The 22,418-nt window shown below is 37.9% G+C and overlaps 1 protein-coding gene across 1 annotated transcript in view; it reads right to left on the bottom strand.

The window, feature by feature from the left end:
* The window catches only part of beta-Man (beta-mannosidase), a 386,558-nt gene that overhangs the window by 244,869 nt on the left and 119,271 nt on the right, over positions 1-22,418 (bottom strand). The window contains exon 6 of the mRNA XM_090413087.1: positions 2,671-2,852. Within this exon, the coding sequence (XP_090269213.1) occupies positions 2,671-2,852 (182 nt within the window). The remainder of the gene's footprint in view (positions 1-2,670; positions 2,853-22,418) is intronic.

Raw genomic sequence — 22,418 nt, 5'->3', positions numbered from 1 at the left:
AGCATATTTTGGCAGGATAGGAAGGGCAACGTGTGGTGGTGGAGGTATTACTTATGATAAGTAATAAGTTGTGTCCTCTCAGAGTGGAAGATGTGGAGGGAAATGGCACTAATGCTTTTGAGAGTAATAGTGTGAGGTGAAGATCCTAGGAAAATCACAAGGAATTATTTTGTTATATGAAAATGGGAGTATATCGACTGATACAGAAGACATCAGGGAATTGTTCAATGATCACTTTATTGGGGTATTTCATTTGTAGGTTTTACTGCTAGAAGGTGAGCAGTGCTGATGGCTTAGAAGTGCATATGAGAGGAATGTGTTTTGAATGTAAAGTACTCTGGATGTTAATAAGGCAGTGGAACTGCATGGATTTTGTAGCAGCATGTTTTAAGAGAATGTACTAAGAAACTGACAGCCTCTGTTGACCTGGTTTTTCAATGAGTCTGGTGTCCAAGGAGTGGAAGGAGAGTAAGATAGTGCTGTTGCATAATGGTGGTGGTAGAATGTAGGGGGAGGGGATTAAACTATAGACCAGTTGGTATTTCTTCTGTAGTTTTTAAATTTGGGAGCAATGAGTAAGAGATCATATAGAGCATTAAGCTGATGTTGATGTTATTTGTGAGGGTCAGCATAAATGTGTTAAGGAGTGTTCTTGATGTCAAATGTGTTAAGGAATGTTCTTGACTGATTACCTTCTATAATAAAGTAACAAGAGCAGTTGATGAGGGAAAGACATGTACTACTTTTTTTTTTTTTTTTTAACAAAGGAATTTGACAGGATGCCAAATGATAAGCTGAGAGTTAAGTTTCAGCATCAGTATATGGGTTTAGATATCAGGTTAGTGAACTGGATTGAGGATATTCTGTCTAACAGACATTTGAGAATTGTGTACAAAGGAATGTTGTCAAGGAAGTAGAAGATTACAAGTGGTGTTCCACAGAGCTCAGTACTGGGACCTGTATTTTTTAACCTTTATATCAATCACACTGCCAATAGATTGCAGCAGATAGTCATTTGTCGGCAGATGATATGAAGCTACAAAGGGTTAATAATAATAGTGCTAATGCAGTGGACTTTCAGGATGATTTGAATATTTGGATGATTTACTCTATGGGAGGAGTTAAACTGGAGGAAGTAGGGGAGACAAGAGATCTGGAGTTGATGATTGATAGAGAACTGAAATTTAGGGGACATATTGCAAAGGTAGTGAAGGTAACATAGAGGATTGCTGCAATAATGAGAAGGACACTGACCTGCAGAGATAAAATGGTTATCATTCCGTTGTATAAGACTCTGATCAGACCACACTTAGACTATTGTTTTCAGATCTGGTCCCCAGGATTTGAATGGGAATAATTAATTGTGGAAAGGGTACAAAGGCAGATAACAAAGATGGTGTCAGGACTGTACAATGTTAGTTATGAGGATCGGCTGAGACAGTGTGGACTGCAGAGTTTGGTGGATAGAAGGAGAGGCGATATGATAGAGACTTTTAACGTGTTGAAAGGTGGTTACAGGGGTCACACTGGGGAGTTCCTTCGCTTGGTTGAACAGCAGGAAGGAGTCATGACAAGGGGCCATCCCTGGAAGTTATGAAAGGAAACTGTGAGCAAGAGGGTGAGGAGTGGTTTCTTTGCATGGAGGGTGGTTGAACTATAGAATGCATTGCCTGATGGAGTGGTGAGATTGAGAACAGTCAATGCGTTTAAGGAGTGATATGATAGACTTTGTGTTTCCTAGGAGGGACCTCCCTTGATGAGTCTTGATAGACTTGCGATTCTTAGAAAGGACCTCCCACGATGAGTCTTTTGACTCCATGGAGGCCTGAATAATAATAATAATAATAATAATAATAATAATAATAATAATAATAATAAGCTGGGCAGATGGGAAAATTAATGGGGATACCAGTTTAATGCAATCTAAATGTGAAGTCCTGAAGTTTGTGATTCATCAATGGGAGGTTGTACATTCTGTTGGCAAAAATATACTACAGGAAGTGAAGGAGAATAGGTACCTTGGGATGAGGATGGATAGAAACTTGAAGTTTAGGGGAAATATCGCAAATATAATCCAGAGGACTGCTGAAATACCGAGAAGGACACTGACCAGCAGAGACAGAAGAGTGGTGATTCCATTATATAAAGTCCTGATCATATGATATCTGAATGATTATGCCCAGATTTGGTTACTGGGATTGAAAGGAATAAATTAATCTTGAAAGAGTACACAGGCAGATGGCAAAAATTATATTCAAGACTGTACAATGTTTGTTATGAGGATAGACTGAGGGAATGTGGACTGTAGAATTTAGTAGACAATAGAAGTCGGTAGAGGTAGATGTTGACCCTGGGGAGATCTTTTATGTGGTAGAACAAGGATAAGAAGTGAGGACAAGGATACATCCTGAAAGTGATGAGCAAGAGGGTGAGGATTGGCTTTGCTGCATGGAGGATGGTTGGACCATGGAATGCACTGCCTGACAGTATAGTGAGAGCAAGAGTGGCAAATGAGTTTAAGAAGTGGTATGATAGACTTTGTATTGTCTAAGTTAGTCCTCCTAGAATGAGTCGTGATTCAATGAAGATCCTGAACAATAATACTGATAATTAAATGCAGGTTTTAATTATCCTACAGACATCAGATTTCATGAAATAAGCTAAACATACCTGTGGAATAGTTATTTTAACAGTAATTGTTGCAGTCAAAGACATGGTAGAAGTCACATTCACTTTCTGGAAATATAACTGATGATTTTCCAGATGTACAGAGATGAATCCTTCTAAAGGATTGGAAGATGAAGTATCAAGGAAGACTGTTAAATCTAACACCCATGACTCTGTTATATTTCCTAAAGAGACAAATCATGATTTAAAATTCATATTTCATATAGCACTAATAATAAACATAATGGTAAACAATTACAGAAAATAGTAGTTATATCTAATTTATGTAGGATTTTTAGTAATTATCATATATCTTGGAACATAAGCTATAGCAAGTTTTTTCTTTCAAAGAAAAAAGCATGTTACCAAAAATAAATCTTCATTAAATACATCAAGGATTAACAATGACAAGTCATAAATACACGTAGAAGTCTATCATGATATGATAGTAATAACACAGCATGCAACATATATGTACCCTAAAGGAATAGCACTACATTCTCCCTTGAGAATACATATTAAGAAATGATAACAGAATAAACTGAATCATTCAAGAACAAAATCTCATATATAAATAAACAGTGTTCTATAAATAAATATAACACTGCCAGTTCTGCCATTAACCCTATATTCCTTACTACTATTCTTAATCTCCACTTCAGTTTTATACCGCATTATACAGCCTCAATTAAATCCTGATGCCTTCCTCATCTAATTCTCTCCTCTTACAAACTTATATCCTCCTCCTCCTCTCATTTTCACTGTATTTTTATATTAAATACATTTATTATAATACATTATAATAAATACACGGTGGCCTGCTTAGCCGACTGGTTAGCTTATCTGCTCTCCAGCCAAGAGGTTGTGGGTTCAAATCCCACGTAGGCATGGATGTTTGTGATTGTCTTCCACCTTCATACACCCAAGTATAGATACACTCTCCAAATATGGACTGGGTCACCATGGGAGTAGTAGACCCAAACCTCCCTCAATGGGAGAGACCTTCACCCTGCAATGGTTAGAAAAATAGGCTATTCATCATCATCACATGTAAAACACTTCAGTGTTGCTTATGATAAATAAAGTAGTTAAGAAGAAATAAGAAATCTATTAATGTGTTTTTTGAACAGCCAAAGATTATAGTAATAGAGTAAGCAGTGCAAGGAAGATTTCAAGAGGCTAGCGATGAAAATAAAAAGGACAACAAGATGCTGGTTTGGTAGGTATGATGCTAGGCTTACCAAAGAGCGAGGACTATGCAATGCAGATAAATTTTAATAAAACAAAAACAATAGCAATGGGCTAAAAATGGAAAACTTAACTTAGAAGTGGGAGGAAATAAACTGGAACAGGTGAAAAAATGCTATTACCTTGGCACATTGATTACTAACAGGCTAAATTATGAAGAAACTATTAAATACAGAATAAATTTAAGGTGGTCTGCTAAACTTACAAATATATGGAAAAATATACATCTCTCCAAACAACATAAAATCAAAGTACAGTGAAACTTGTTTCAAGCAGAATCGCAAGGGACCAAATATATTTTCCACATTGGCCAAGTTTCCACATTATACAAAATCCATTAAAATCATATTACATGGTATATACCTGTTTATGAGTAAAAAATCAGCAGTGCTGGTTCTTGTAAGCAGGTGATACTTGTAGACCTATGTTATTAAAATAATAGTAATAATAACACATTATTAAAGTACTGAATTAATGCTCCATTACACTGCACATTACACGTTTCCAATATACAACTCACTGAGATTTCTTCCACAGATCCAACAAAGAAACTTGTTTCCACTTTTTTGTGATCATGTCTTTTTTGAATGCAGCCCTTAACCTGTATACAATAGTTCAAGAAGGGTGGAAGAGTTTGAATCAATTGTAAACTGCATTACTTCACTGATGCAATGATGGGCCTGTTCATGTGTACGAATTTTATTGAAATATCCTGTTCTCTGGCTGCTGCTTCTCCTCCTTCTTCCTCTTCCTCCTCCTCCTCCTCCACATCTTCGTTTTGTGGATTTCTTACTGCTAGTAGAGCTTTAGCAGATTAAAAGCTGTAATGTGTGGCTAGATGGTCATCACTCCAAACAAAGTTCTCTGTATCACAGGAAAGTTCTTTTCCTCAGCAGAGATTGGATATTGCAGCAATGTCTTCACATGCCTCCTCCAAATTATCTGAAACATAACTTTCCCCAAACCCAGTTTTAGCAAAACACTTTTTTGCTGTTTCTGCTTTAATTTTCTACACTGCCAAACCGATCCAATTCATAGCATCCAGAACTGATACAGATCTTGCTAATGCGTAAGAGCTATCGGCTTCTACATTCGAAATCAAAGATTGTGTCAGAAATCGTCTGTAGTGTGATATGAATGTGTAAATAACACCCATATCCATGGGTTGTAATCAGTGGTGAGCTATGGAAATTTTGACAAAAGGCTCACATCGCCGAGCAAAAAAAAAAAAAAAAATGGCATTTCTATTTTCCTTTTTCATTTTTGCAATAAACATGTTTAACCACTCTTCCATTGTAGCTGCAGTCATCCATTTAGCTACTGCAAGAGCTTCACTATGGACCACTAGACCAGATATGTGAATGTTTTTTGATCTTGCATTCATGAACCACTCCCACACTACCTCGTTGATTTCCTCGTCGCCAGTTACCTTTGCCTTCCTCTTCATTCGACCATTTCCTTGCAGCCACTCGTTCATTATTTTTTCCTTTTGTCTAAGTGTGTTGTATACTTGCGTTTTGCCACACTTAAGCTGCATCATTATTTCCCAAACTGAGAGTTTGTCCTTTTCTTTAGCTTCAATGACTTTGACTTTTTCATTTAGAGACAATGGCAGGTACGATTTAGCCATGATGCAAAAAATGAACTGATCGGTTTGTTGAAATTTGGGTTACTGAAATGTTTGGACTTACTGAAAACTGACCAACAATAATTCACAAACGAAACAGTAAAAGCAACACAAGTGCCAAAATCTAATACATATAGGTGTATTTTTAAAACACTTTCCACTTTATACAGGTAATTTTTAATAAATTCTTCAAATATTGCTTTCCATTTCTGAGTTGGACAGATTCTGCATTATATAAAATAAATAACACTGTAATGCCTATTCCTCTGGCTGGGATTATATAATTTGTTCACACTGAGCAAGTTTCCACTTCGGACAAGTTGCACTGTATATAGTAGTTCAATAGTACTCCAAACAGCTCTTTATAGTGCAGAGACTTGGATTACCAAACAGAAGAAAAAACAAAGATTAACAGGCTTTTTAAAATACGTGTTTGAGAAAAAAAAAACAACAGGAGATCAGAGAAGAATTACACTACTAGATTTCAGTAACAACAAGAATCAGAAAAAAACAGTTACAGTGGTATAGATAGACATGTGTACAGAAGCCCTACTAAAAGGTTCTCCAAAAAACAGAAATGAGAAGGAAATGGCAATGTTTTTTTTTTTTTCAACTTAGATGGCACCTAATTAGGACTTTAGCCTGTGTTGCACACTACAATATGCACATACTAGACTAATTGTTATACTGGATTGTGATTGTCTTGCTACTGTAACAAACTTTGTTTGTATGCTCTTGACTAATTTTTCACGGTATTAACAACACCACACAATTTTATCAAAGAGACATTTTATTAACTGCTTATATTTTGCTGATTTTCAACTCAGCATCATTAGAGCACAACACACTTGTACACGTGACAGTGAGTAAGTGAAACAATATAATTGCAATGGACAAATGATCTAAAGTCCTATTTTTGGAACCCTCTAACAGAAAAAAAAAAAAAACAGCTATGCAAGAGTTTCTCTTAAGATAACAGTCTCTAAAACTTTTGGGAAATTAATGCAACCATATTTGTTAAGGTTGGGAGAATTCTTCAAAGCCATTACTGACTCAAAAAATAATCTTTCAGATCTGTTACGACTCCTAAATAGCACATTCGTTTTCTTCCATCTAATCCTGTGTGAAGGAGTGTCCAAAGCATGATCTGCCAGTCCCGACTTGCCATAGTAATAGTAGCAAATGTATTTTTCATGTTCTTCCAAGTGGATGTTAACTGATCTTCCAGTTTGCCCATAATAGGCCAAGTCACAAGGAACTTCATACACTCCTGGGTGTGCTAAAGGGTGAAGTTTGTCCTTAGGCGAGCGAATCAGAGTTGCCAGCTTGACATGAGGTTTGAAAGTGGTGCGAAGGTAATGTTTCATCAATACTTTGGACATCTTTTCTGATGTATCTCTGATATAGGGAATAGAAATGGTCATGTTGTATTCTTGTGTATTAGGAGAGGGCAGAGTAATGGGCCTATGTAGTATTTTATCTATTTTGTAGGATTATAGCCGTTGGCTAAGAACGTATGGCTCTGGCTCTGTGTGTAAGTGTTTTTAAAATGCCATACTGTTGGACTGGATGATGATGTGATTGTTTATGTAGGTATCTTCCTGTGTGTGTAGGCTTTCTGTAAATGGAAAAAGATAGTGATCCATCTGAAAGGCAGGTGACTAATGTGTCAAGAAAGGGGCAACAGTTGTTTGATTCTTTTTCTGCTGTGAAGTAGATTTTAGGGTGTTGGCTGTTTAGGTAGGTGACAAACGCATCCAAAGTGTCTCGTTCATGGGGCCAGATGGCAAACACATCATCTAAATAGCGTAACAACACTTGTGGCTTGTATGTAGCTATGGTAAGTACTTTGTTTTCAAAGTGTTTCGTGTAAAATTTTGCTAATGGGGGGGGGGACATAGCAGTACCCTTAATCTGTTTGTTGTAGAATTTTCCTCCCCATGTAAAGTAACCTGCATTCATAGTAAATTTTAATAATTCAAAAATATCAGGCAAAAATTTAGACTTGATTAAATCAGGATTGTCTACAAGTGGTACATTGGTAAATAAAGAGGTGCCATCAAAACTAACCATTATGTCTAAATTTTTTACGATAACATTTTGAACAGGTGTTATGAAATAGACTGAATTTTTTACAATAGTAGAGGAGTTACCAGTAAGGGGGGGGGCAAGCGACTTAGCTAAATGCCGAGCCAGTTTATATGTGGGCCTATCTATGTTATCGACTATGGGGCGTAGGCAGTGGTGAGCTATGGAAATTTTAACAAAGGGCTCACATCATCAAGCAAAAAAAAAAAAAAAAAAAAAAAAAAAAAAAAAAAAAAAAAGTGGTATTTCACACAAAAAGCTTGTGTACAAATTCCAATCAAAAATTATGAGAGGACAATCAGTCTCTAAAGACTATCATTTTTAAACAAATATTTCCTGACCTAAACATGAAATATTTGTACACAATCAACTGTGTTAATTTATCTTACATAAGAAAACCATTTTTTTGTTCTCAAAATATAATAAGAATGAAATATTTTATAATCTTTTATAAAACATTTGATTGACTACTGGTTTTATGATACGAATGACTACCAGAAGATAGAAGGGTAAAGAGAGCGCATGCGCTTATTTTATTTTCAAACTTCGCCGCATTCGTTATAAAGGAGTTGAAACAATAATTCCAAATAATCTATACACTGCCGAATAGACTAATTTTTGTTAGGTTACCATATGAGTTTGTCGCTTAATATATATCAAAAAAAAATTTTTTTTTTTTTAAATAAAAAAAGTAAACAAGAACAAGGGGCTCACAAATTTGAGAAAAAATTAACAAAGGGCTTGTGCGAGCCCCCCCACGAGCCCCTTATAGCTCACCACAAGGCATAGGGGAATATTAGTTTTGTGGATATTTGGTAATCCATAAATATAGGGTGGTTTCACATGAATTGGTTTTATTTTCTTGATGATTTCTTTGGGTCATGACATTACTTTTTTCAGTAATTTTCAGACTTTTTTCTTTTGAGACATCGTGGGGTCTCAACGTATAATTTGATACGTGGAACTGTCACATAGGAGATCTTGCATTTTTCTGTTGTACTCTTCTCGATTCATGATAACTGTTGCATTTCCTTTATCGGCTTTTGTAATAATAATAATATTTTTATCATTATATAACTTTTTTTAGGCAGTTATTTGATTACGTGGCATATTGCTTATCTTCGCCATCTGACCCCATGGACAAGACACTTTGGATGCGTTTGTCAGCTACCTAAACAGCCAACACCTAAAATCCACTTCACAGTAGAAAAAGAATCAAACAACTGTTGACCATTTCTTGACACATTAGTCACCTGCTTTACTGATGGATCAATATCTTTTTCCATTTACAGAAAGATACCTACATAAACAATCACATCATCATCATCCAACAGTATGGCATTTTTTTATTATTATTATTACGGGTATCTCCATGGAGTCAGTAGACTCATCGCGGGAGACCCAAACTAGCAAAACAATATCTGTCATATCTCTTCTTGAATTCATTTACAGACGAAGAGCTCACAACTAAGTCAGGCAATGAATTCCACTCATTCACCACCCTCCAGGCAAAAAACCTTGTTCTGACACCTTTGTTAACCACACTCTTCTTTAATTTCCAGAGATGACCTCTTGTTCTTCCATCACTATCACACAGCTGAAACATTTCTCCTGCATCAATCCTATAAAAACCTTTTAGTAATTTGAATGTTTCTATCATATCCCCTCTTCTTCGCCTATCAACCAATCTCTGCAATCCACAAGCTCTCAATCTATCAATGTAGGGAGCATTTTTTATATCACTCACCAACTTGGTCACTCTTCTCTGAACCCTCTCCACAGCCTCCTCATCTCCAAGGAATCCAGGTGACCAGACCTGAGCACAGTAATCCAAATGTGGAAGTATCAATGCTTTATAAAGGGGAATAATAACCTCTTTATCTCTGGATGTCAGTGTGTTCCTCAACAACCAAGTAATCCTATGTGCAATCTTGGACACCTTAGCAATGTGTCCTCTGAACTTCATCTCCCTATCTACCAATACCCCTAAGTCCCTAGCCTCATCAACCTCTTGGAGTACCTTTCCATCGATGTAGTACACAGCTGGTAATATTTTAATCCCAAAATGCATGACTTTACACTTTTCCACAATGAACTGACATCCATTTTCTTTTGCCCATTTTACCAGCTTATTTAAATCCTCCTGCAAACTTTCAACATCAGCTTAATTTTTTATTGCACTACACAACTTTGCATCATCAGCAAACAACTGAATATCTCCCTTTAAGCCGTTTCCTATATCATTTATATACAAATTAAACAACATTGGCCCAAGCACAGAGCCCTGAGGCACACCACTGGTCACCTGCCTCATTCTGGACTCGGCTCCTCCATACACCACCTTATGGAATCTCTCCCTGAGCCATTCTCCTATCCATATCACCAATTTAATATCCATTCCCCTCTGCTCCAATTTGCGTAACAGTGTTCTATGGGGTATGGGGTATCCTGTCAAAAGCCTTAGCAAAATCCAGAAGTACCACTGTGTAGCCAGTTCCTTTGTCCAACTCAGATGTTATTCTATTATGAATAGTTAATAGATTGCTAAGGCAGGATCTACCTTTAACAAAACCATGTTGGCCTCTATAGGGTATCATATCCTGATCCACCCATTCTTGAATTTTGTCTTTAACCAACTTTTCCAATACTTTTACCACTACTCCTGAGATGGTGATTGGTCTGTAATTTAATACCGCAGTTTTAGAGCCACCCTTATGCAAAGGAACCACTTTGCCTAACTTCCACTCCCTAGAACCATACCAGAGTTCAAACTTAAATTAAATATCCAGGTAAGAGGGGTTGACAATTCATTTGCACATTCACGCAACACCCGAGCTGATATTCCATCTAAGCCTACCGCAGTGTTTGCATTTAAGTTTCGCAATATATTTAATACCTCTGATTCTTTAGCTTCAATTCTCACATTAGGTATTGCTATAGGTATAGAGATATCCTCACTTGGGTGATAGACTTTTGAGAAGTGATCACTCAGTAACTCGACTATTACATCTGATTTTGTCACCTCAATACCATCAGCACCCACTAAGTCATTCTTCCTCTTACTTGCCACATAGCGGAAGAACTCTTTGGGATTACCCTTGATCTCTTTGGCTAAGGTCTTCTCATAATCTGATTTAGCTTTTCTTACTATGCTGGTAACCTTCCTAGCTTGAGCCTTGTACTGCTCATGGGTGTCCTGATCGCCTTTCTCCTTGTAAATTCTCCCCAACATTTTCTTTTTTTGCAGTTCAAGCTTGATACTACTGCTCATCCATCTAATGCCTGCCTTATTTGACCTCCTGACCATGGGGACACAATCTGATATTGCTTTCCTCAGATACCCACTGATTTTATCCCAAGCACAGCTAACATCTTTCCCTTGCAATATGTTCTGCCATGGGATGGCTGCAAACTCACTCCGAAGCTTGTTATAATTGCCTAACCTGTAGTTCCGTACATACCCCTTCTTAATAGAAAAATCCACAGATTTTGCAACCTCCCAAGTCAATACCACATGATCGCTTTCACCAACTGGAGGTAACGAGGACACCTTACTTATGCATATAACCTCTGAACCAATAACCAGGTCCAACACTCTCACACCACGTGTCCCTTCAGTTACGTGCTGTTTCAAGTAATTATCTCGTAGAAGATGTATGAACTCCATTTCCTTTTTGCTACGTGATATTTCCTCCTTCCAATTGATATCACCATAATTAAAATCCCCCATAATAATCACTAAGCCTTCACTCATTGCACTAAGTTGCTGATGCATGAATTCAATATCTCCCCTGTACTCCCTGGCCTATAGCAGCATCCAACTGTATATTTGGTTGCGTTGGTCACTATTTCGCACCAGACTGCCTCAAATGAACTCTCATTCACATGTCTATCATAATGATATACTACTTTCTTTGGCTGCAACACATCAGCTATCGTCAACAGTACTTCTCCTCCTGTTCTATCTTCTCTATCCTCCCTGAAAATACTGTACCCATCACATTCAATTCCAGTGACCACATCTTCTGCTGACAGCCAAGTTTCACTAATGCCTACAACTTTTGGTGAGATTTCACTGACTAATGCCAAAAATTCTTCTCTCTTATTTCGAATGCTTCTAGCATTGGTATACAAAAATTGCAGATTCCCTCTAGATCTTGTACCGGCTTTAGAACTGATATATAAGTCACTAACTACCGTAGTCCTATGCCGATTTTTATCCCCTCTCTTCTGCAATTTATTCTGCCTATAAGGATCAATAAATACACAATCAGTGCTCAAGTTTCTCTCTCTTACACTCAACCTTTTCAATATTAGTTTCCCTGCCCAATAACTTCAACCTGTTCAGAAAACAATAACTTCTTCAATCGCTTATGTCCTTCCATGTTAAGATGCAGTCCATCTCTAGCATACAACTGCCTTTTTTCCTTCAAACACACTCCAAACATCAACAAACTCCAGACCTCTTTTTTTGCACATTCTTGCAATCATATCATTCATTATCATTGCTCGTCTACTTAACTCGTAATTGTCAAAACGAGGCAGCACACACACTATTCTCCCATTGACACTTTTCCTCTTCACAATATCTAATAATGTTCTTAAATCTTTTCCTACCCGATTTATACTACCTCTCAGGTCATTCGTACCCACCATAACTATCATCTTGTCTGCTTCATGCCCTCTCTTTATTGCTAAAGCCACTCTTTCTATTGTCCCATCAGCCAAGCACTCCTCATGCATACTACTCTCCATACCCTTAATCATAGAATCACCATATATTTTACCACTCTTAACTTCATTCAAGTCCACACTCATGGACTCATTCGCTACACTATTCAGCATGAATCGCCCAGCTTCATTACTCAACTCTCTATTACTTACCCCCCCACTCTCACTACATCTCATTTCTTCTAGGCCACTTGTGGTTTTATTATGTTGACTCCCAATCACTCCCATACTATTTATTACTGAATCATTCACCAAAGACTCACCTATATGTAATCCTGTTCTTGTTACTTCAGCTAAAGTAATCTCTATAGTCCTAATTTCTCTGTTTAACACATTAAACTCAGCTTTAACTTCCAGTATCTCCTTACCGATCGCTTCCACTTCCTCATGAAGAAGATGAAGGTCATTTTTCATTTTCATAAACTCCCGCCGAAGTTCTTCCGCTACGGTCCCGATGTCAGCTTCCATTCCTAAACGCTCCAGCCTATCCCGACACTTCTCACATACGTCGACATTTTCGTTCTTCTCATTTTGCCAGACCGACCACAGATCCTTCACATTTTTCGGTGCATACATGTAGCAGTTTCTGCAACCCATCCATTGCGAAAAATCTAACGCTGAGCCAGCCTTTCGTGTAGTAGTAGAAGTCCTGCGCGCCGCTGACATACGTTTCTTGTTGGATGCCATCTTTACACGTTGATATAGTGAAACAAACGGCAGTGAAAACACAATATATACAACACAGTTCTAAATAATAATACCACTGAAGGACACTTGTTTCTAACCGATGCACAATTTGTGACAAAAAGCCACACTATATTTAACTTTAAAAACACGTTTTCTAGACTAGCTAAACTCGACCGCCACATTTACCAAGGACACTAGCGCCACCATTTTAAAAACATTTACACACACACAGCCAGAGCCACTTGTTCTAACGATACAGCTCTGACCACAGAACTCCAATATCTGAACCATAGATTCTTAGCCAACGGCTATAATCCTACAAAACAGATAAAATACTACATAGGCCCATTACTCCTAATACAAAAGAATACAACATGACCATTTCTATTCCCTATATCAGAGGTACATCAGAAAAGATAGCCAAAATATTGATGAATCATGGCCTTCGCACCACTTTGAAACCTCATGTCAAGCTGGCAACTCTGATTCGCTAGATTCGCTATTCAATAAGGAAAAACTTCACCTTTTAGCACACCCAGGAGTGTATGAAGTTCCTTGTGACTTGGCCTATTATGGGCAAACTGGAAGATCAGTTAACATCTGTCTGGAAGAACATGAAAAATACATTTGCTACTATTACTATGGCAAGTCGGGACTGGCAGACCATGCTTTGGACACTCCTTCACACAGGATTTGATGGAGGAAAACGAATGTTCTATAAGAGACACTCCCGCATAGTTTCTTTTTCCCCTGTTAGAGGAGACCAAAAATAGGACTTTAGATCTTTTGTTCATTGCAATTATATTGTTTCACTCACTCACTGTCGCGTGTACAAGTGTGTTGTGGTCTGATGATGCCGAGTTGAAAGTCAGTGAAACATAAGCAGTTAATAAAACATCTCTTTGATAAAATTGTGTGGTGTTGTTAATACTGCAAAAAATAAGTCATGCATAACTTTCAAAATCTAAGCTTATCTGTTAGTTTTTTATCCTCTGAAGATGCTGGATAGAATACCAGTGAAATATTAGCAATCAAGTCAATAAATAATTATTTTCTTATCAATCTGTGTTCTCATCTATAGCGTTAAAATCCAATCAGCATGTACGATTAACAGATAAGCTGTCCACACATTTGAGAAGGAAATGGATTGGAAGCATTCTGACTCTTACAGAATGCTACTGCTCATGGATCTCACCCTGCTTTAGGTAGATGGGGATGCTAGACTGAATGGATATTGCCTGGTAACATTATGCATTTTTACATGTTCAAAGTAAAGTAGAGGAATGATAATAGCCACTTCAGTAGTGCAGCACCAGTGAAAAGGCAGGAGAACAAAAACAGAACATCTATGAAAAAGTGATTGGAGTGAGTCTATGAGGTAGGGCATCATCTGTTAACTGGATTGTCCTTTTTTGGATATCATTAAGCATGATTAAGCATTTTTAGGAAAATTTTTAAAGCATCCTCCAATTCGAAACCAGTATTCTAAAGTTAGGAGGATTTGGGATATGTATAGGATTAGTAAAGATCAGAAGCAATGACAGAACAATAATAGAAAATTTTCAAGAGGAATGCCAACAGGAGCACATATCAATACTTGAGGTAGAAAAAGCCATCAAAAACTTGGAATGTGGACAGGCAGCTGGAGTGGATGATATTCAACCAGAAATGTTCAAATATGGAGGTATAAAAGTTTTGCTGTTCTACACTGTATAATTCAGATGGCTTGGTCAGAAGGTCATGAATCACAGATGAATGTAGTAGAGCTCTCACAGTTCCATCAATTAAAAAAACAAAAAGGAATGAAGCAGAATGTGAGAATTATAGACGAATTTCATTGTTTCTGGTGAGTTTTATGCAAACATACTTGAGAAGAGGCTAAGAAAAATTGTGAAATAGAAACTTGGAGTAAAAAAACAAGCTGGATTCAGGCCAGATTGAGGTTTTTAAGATCAGATTTTCACTTTATGACAAATAGTTGAGAAATTGTGGAAATATAACAAGGATCTATATTTGAGTTTTGTAGACCTGGAAAAGGCATGAGAAGGTAGCAAAAGAAAAGCTTTTCAAAACACTACAATCAATTAGAGGTCAAAGCCAAATAACTGGGAGGAGACTCCACATCATCTTTAAAGCATGCAGTGAAATGATCGAAGTTTATGACCTAATGTCCAATCCTCACCTTTGAATGGTACACCCCATTGGTAGGTATCCACTTAATGAATGAGGATAGGCTAGCAATTTAGGACTTTATTATTATTATTATTATTATTATTCAGGCCTCCATGGAGTCAAAAGACTCATCATGGGAGGTCTTTTCTAAGAAACACAAGTCTATCAAGACAAATAGAGGGAGGTCCCTCCTAGGAAACACTTAGCAGACTTAGACTTAGTAGACCAAACTGTATTCATCATCCTCTATTGGCTTAAATCACAAATACATATGATGATGCAACATGAAGAGATATCATGTCAACTAAGCATCGTCTGGTTAACCCCCATCCTTCCTTCCTTCCTCACTCACTCACGCACGTACGCATGCACGCACACACACACACACACTGTTTTCATCAGGGAACCAGGATGAACAGTCAAAAGTCAGCTACTGGAACAAACTCAACATCTAAAAAAAGAAGAAGAAGAAAGAGCACAATGTCAGAAGAACTGAAGATAGGCATTTATCAGCAATATGAGGGATATCAATGGAAAGAAATAGAACTTGCAAAAGAACTGGAAAAGTGCCATGTGGACATAATTGGCTTTACTAAGACAAAGACAAAAACAGGAGAGATCTTACTAAATAATAAGTATAGGATTTAATAAATAATAAGTATAAATTGAAAGCCAAATGGCTATTTTACTGGCATCCTTAATAATAATTAAGGGGATACAAATCCCTTGTTGTTCAACTGCCAGTAATCAAAACTCTAAGATCGAGAACTACGAATCTATGAGTTTCATATATACCGAAAAACTATCGACGAATCCAAGTGTATATGACCACTTGGTAGGACAACACCAAGGCAACTCAAAGCAAAGGTGGAGCAAGCTCCCTCACTATCCTTGATATTTTCTCATAATGTAAAAACACATCCCCTAGGGGATGTAATACTGTAATTACATTATGAGAAGAGGTCACTACCCAGACCGGTTCAACCTTTTTTGAGGTCTCATCAGTGAGTAGGTAGACCTGGAAGATAACAAGGTTTAAGTGTAAAGAACTTATATACCTTTACTATACGAATGCCATAAAGGTGTGTTTGTATATTATAACATAAATTGAAAGCCAAACGGCTATTTTTCTGGCATCCTTAATAATAATTAAGGGGATACAAATCCCTTGTTGTTCAACTGCCTTGCACTTATATTAAAATTACAACCCCACTCTTTTGTCCGAGTAAAAAGTTTATTCAAATCTTCCTGAAGGGATTCAGCATCAGCAGTGCTACTTATAATTCTTCCCAACTTTGCATCACCAGCAAATAACTGAAGATCCCCAGTCAGTTCACATGATATATCATTTACAAACAAGTTAAACAGCAGGGGCCTAAGAACAGAACCCTGGGGCACACCACTGGTTACCCCTCTTTTTTGAGACACTGCTCCATCATATACAACCTGCTGGTATCGTTCAGAGAGCCAATCTTTGATCCATCTAACTAATATACTGTCTATTCCTATCCTCTGCAGTTTGTACACCAACTTATCATGTGGTAATCTATCAAACGCTTTTGCAAAGTCTAAGAATATCACTGTATATGATTCTCCCTTATCTAACACACTCGTCACCTTATCATAAAATGCAAGTAAATTACTGAAACAGGACCTACCCTTTACAAATCCATGCTGACCTTCATAAATAATGCCATGTCCATCAACCCAATTCTGTATTCTATTCCTTATCAATCTCTTCAACACCTTGACCACAACTGCAGTTATACTGACTGGCTTATTGTTGGAGACTTCTGTTTTAGAACCATGCTTGCGGAGTGGTACTATTTTGCCTTCTTTCCACTCCTTAGGAGCCACTACAAGACTTTCATTAAATAACCAGGTCAAGGGCATAACCAACTGTGGTGCACATTCTTTAAGCATATGTGGTGATATGTCATTTATTCCTACAGCCTTATTCACATCTAACCCAACCAACATCTGATACACCTGTTTCTTTCAGTCTCTTGTCTTATATATGAATATAAAATTTTAATTTTAAAATTTATATATAAAATATGTCTGCACAGTTAGCCTAGTGGCTTTGCACTTCGCAATGGCTAGGGGAGTGTCCTAGGTTCAATTCCCATCAACAATGTGAGGAGCTTAAGGATTTTCCTCAGCCATAGTCAAGTTGGCCAGTCTTGGGCGTGAACAGCAGGGTTTTTTCCCACCAGTTTATCTGGGGGTTTTCATCCCACAAACAGGCAAAATAGCCCCATGAACACCCAGGGTACAGTCATAGGATATAGTGCAGCAAGGAAGGCAAAGGGAAACCACCTTGCTCATAGCCATTTTCCTAGAGATGGCGTATATAGCTGCCCCTTAACAGCTGAAATGTTATAACCATAACAACATCATATAAAATATAAATACACAAATATATTCTTCTTCTTATTATTATTATTAAGAGAGACCTATGGGAATTCAGGGACTCATCAAGGGAATCCACATACTATGCACATCACTGTCATACTTGTTCTTGAATTCATTCACACTACTTGCACACACAACACCAATGCAATCCATTCCAACTACACACCACTCTATGAGAAAAAAAAAATCTAGATTTCACCAATTTCTTGACAGCATTCATTCTCAGCTTCCACGGATGCCCTCTTGTTCTTTACCCACCTTCCATAAAATGAAAAATTCCATCAAATGAAATCCTGTATGACCCTCTTTGAAGTTTATAAGTCTCAATCATATCACCTCTCTTTTTCATGTTTGCCAGTGTCTGCAATCAACAATTCTCAGTATGTCTTCATAATCAATATTCCACAATACTCGTGTCATTTTTAACACTCTCCTTTGCACTGTATCAGAATCTGTATCAGAATCACTATGGAAACCAGGAGACCAGATTTATGCACAATAGTCCAAGTGAAGTCATATCAAGGACTTGTAAAGAGGCGATATGACATCCTCATCTTTATATGTCAAAGTTCGTTTCAGCACTCATCAAGGGAATCCACATACTATGCACATCACTGTCATACTTGTTCTTGAATTCATTCACACTACTTGCACACACAACACCAATGCAATCCATTCCAACTACACACCACTCTATGAGAAAAAAAAAATCTAGATTTCACCAATTTCTTGACAGCATTCATTCTCAGCTTCCACGGATGCCCTCTTGTTCTTTACCCACCTTCCATAAAATGAAAAATTCCATCAAATGAAATCCTGTATGACCCTCTTTGAAGTTTATAAGTCTCAATCATATCACCTCTCTTTTTCATGTTTGCCAGTGTCTGCAATCAACAATTCTCAGTATGTCTTCATAATCAATATTCCACAATACTCGTGTCATTTTTAACACTCTCCTTTGCACTGTATCAGAATCTGTATCAGAATCACTATGGAAACCAGGAGACCAGATTTATGCACAATAGTCCAAGTGAAGTCATATCAAGGACTTGTAAAGAGGCGATATGACATCCTCATCTTTATATGTCAAAGTTCGTTTCAGCACTCATCAAGGGAATCCACATACTATGCACATCACTGTCATACTTGTTCTTGAATTCATTCACACTACTTGCACACACAACACCAATGCAATCCATTCCAACTACACACCACTCTATGAGAAAAAAAAAATCTAGATTTCACCAATTTCTTGACAGCATTCATTCTCAGCTTCCACGGATGCCCTCTTGTTCTTTACCCACCTTCCATAAAATGAAAAATTCCATCAAATGAAATCCTGTATGACCCTCTTTGAAGTTTATAAGTCTCAATCATATCACCTCTCTTTTTCATGTTTGCCAGTGTCTGCAATCAACAATTCTCAGTATGTCTTCATAATCAATATTCCACAATACTCGTGTCATTTTTAACACTCTCCTTTGCACTGTATCAGAATCTGTATCAGAATCACTATGGAAACCAGGAGACCAGATTTATGCACAATAGTCCAAGTGAAGTCATATCAAGGACTTGTAAAGAGGCGATATGACATCCTCATCTTTATATGTCAAAGTTCGTTTCAGCACTGCAATTATCCTCTGAGTTGTATTGGCAATCTTTGCTATATGGCCTTTGAACTTCAACTTCCTCTCTACTAAAACTGCAAGATCCCTAGCGTGATCAGCTTCTTCAAGCATAATATCACTAATATGATATGACATTGGATATCTAATCTCACTGAAGTTCATGAATTTATATTTACTAACACTGAACTGACATCCATTCCCATGTCCACAATTCCAGCTTATTCAAATCATTTTTCCAAGTACTGCATATCAATCCCATTCCTGATTATCCCCCATATCTTTGCATCATCATCATGACAAGTTATATACAGCAAATAGCTGTAAATCCTCCACAAAATCATTAGCACACAGATTGAATAACAGTGGACCAAGGAATGATCCTTGTGGTACACCACTGTTACCTTAAATCTTGCAGACTCACATCCCCTATATACCACTTTTTGATATCTGTCATCCAGCCATCTATCCTCTTATTAAATCTAATATTGTAAAATCCAAACCCATATTCTCCAATTTAAGCAACAGTCTTTCATGCTTTTTCCTTCAAATGCCTTAGCAAAATCCAAAAGAAACATGTGTATTATTCCCCCCTGTCTAATTCAATGGTAAAATTAGGGAATTTTTTTAGCTAAGTGGCCAGTAGGAGGAGAAATGACTGTGGAATAATGATATTATGGGATAAAAATGGGAACAGAGTGACTGATGCAGAGGACATAATGGAATTGTTCAATGAACACTTCATTGGAGTATTTCATTCTGGAGGAATCAGTTTTAATACTAGAGGGATAGGGCAGGTTCAAGGTTTAGAGGTACAGGAGGAGAGTGTGTTTCAAATACTTAGTACTCTGGATGTCAGTTTTTATTTATTTATTCGAATGGAGTTTCCTCCCATTTTCTCCCCCATCCCTATTGGAGCGAGTTGAGCCCTCTCATGCAGGGGTTAAGTATATGGCTGTAGATCCGGTGTGTTCACGGAGCCGGTTTGCCTGCTTGTGGGAGGAAAAACGGCAGATAAACTTGCATAAAAAACCCTACTGCCCGTGACCAAGACCAGTTAACTTGGCTATGGCTGAGGAAGATCCTCAAATTCCTCGCTTCTTCGATGGGAATCGAACCTGGGACAATCCTTTCCAAATCATATGGTTGCGAAGCGCAAGCCACTAGGCTAACCGTGCAGAGTGGATTTAAGTAAAGCTGTGGGACTAGATGGTATTTCACCACGAGTTTTGAGAGAATGTGCTAAGGAACTGACAGTACCTTTGACCTGGCTTTTCAATGAAAGTCTGGCTGTGGAAAAGGTACCCATGGAATGGAAGGAAGGTCAGATAGTGCCATTGCATACGGGCGGTAGCAGACTGGAAGTGTCTAATTATAGACCAGTTTGTGTGTCATCAGTAGTTAGTAAGATCTTTGAGAAAGTAGTGAGGGACCATATACAGCATTGGGCAGATGAGAGTAATGTTATCAGTGAGAGTCAACATGGATTTGTGAATGGGGCGCTCTTGTTTTAGCATTATGCTAGCCTTTTATGATAAAGTTACAAGAGCATTAGATGAAGGAAAGGCATATACTGCCATTTTCCTAGACTTCGCAAAGGCATTTGACAGGGTGCCACATGATAAGCTGATATTCAAGTTGCAGCACACGGGTGGGCATGTCAGATTGGTCAACTGGATTCAGGATTGGCTGTCTGATAGGTATCAAAGAGTTGTGTATGGTGGGGCAGTTTCAAGGAGGCAGAGGGTTACAAGTGGGGTCCCACAGGGCTCAGTAATAGGACCTATATTGTTTAACCTTTATATCAGTGACATTGTCCATGGATTGCAAGGGGATATTCAGTTGTTTGCGGATGATGCGAAGCTGGGAAGGATTATTAGTAATGGTGCAGATGTGGTAGCCCTATAACAGGATTTGAATAAGCTAGATAGATGGGCAAATGAATGGGGGTGTCAGTTTAATGCAGCAAAATGTAAGGTCTTGAAGTTTGGACACATCAATGGGACGCTGCATACTCTATGGGAGGAGTTATACTGGAGGAAGTAGGGGAGACAAGAGATCTGGGGTTGATGATTGATAGAAACCTGAAATTTAGGGGACCTATTGCAAAGGTGGTGCAATAATGAGAAGGACAATGACCTGCAGAGATAAAAGGGTTATCATTCCGTTGTATAACACTCTGATTAGACCACACTTAGACTATTATTCTCAGATTTGGTCCCCAGGATTTGAAGGGGGATAAATTAACTGTGGAAAGGGTGCAAAGGCAGATAACAAAGATGATTTCAGGACTGTACAATGTTAGTTATGTGGACTGGATGAGGGAATGTGGACTGCAGAGTTTGGTGGATAGAAGAAGGAGAGGTGATATGATTGAGACTTTTAAACTGTTGAGAGGTGGTTACAGGGTTGACACTGGGGAGTTCTTTTGCTTGGTTGAACAGCGGGAAGGAGTGATGACAAGAGGCCATCCCTGGAAGATACGAAAGGAAACTGTGAGCAAGAGGGTGAGGAGTGGTTTCTTTGCATGCAATGTGGTTGAACCATGGAATGCAGTGCCTGATGGAGTGGTGAGATCGAGAATGGTCAATGCGTTTAAGGAGTGGTATGATAGACTTTGTTTCTTAGGGGGACCTCCCCTCGATGAGTCTTGATAGACTTTGTGTTTCTTAGGAAGGAACTCTCACAATGAGTCTTTTGACTCCATGGAGGCTTGGATAATAATAATAATAATAATAATAATGTGAGCAATTTGCTAAAACATGACCTTTCCTTAGTAATCCCATGCTGTCATTGCAAAGTAGAAATTCTCTGTCAACCCATTTCTGAATGAACCCTAACCAACTTTTCCAAAATCTTCACCACCATTTCAGAGATACTAATAGGTTACTGGTTGGATACATCAGTCTTTTCACTACCACCACCCTTGTGCAATGTAATTACCATACATTCTTTCAACTCCTGTGGGATCTTTTCTGTTCTGAGATTAAATTATATAGCCTGGTCAAAGGAATAGCTAGTTTAACCGAACACTCTTTTAGCATCCATGCTGGTATCCAATCAGTCCCTATTGCTGAATGCTTATTCAGTTTCTGTAACGGCTCTAATATCTTCCCCTCCTCATGCACCCTACTTCGTTCAGTGAAGAAGTAGGTGAG

This window comes from Typopeltis vanoorti, chromosome 23 (genome assembly GCF_054136105.1).
Source record: "Typopeltis vanoorti isolate ZY-2024b chromosome 23, IOZ_Tvanoo_1.0, whole genome shotgun sequence".
In the NCBI taxonomy this organism is placed as follows: Eukaryota; Metazoa; Arthropoda; class Arachnida; order Uropygi; family Thelyphonidae; genus Typopeltis; species Typopeltis vanoorti.
Note: the sequence above shows the minus strand (reverse complement) of the source record. Positions and strands in the feature narration are given on the sequence as shown.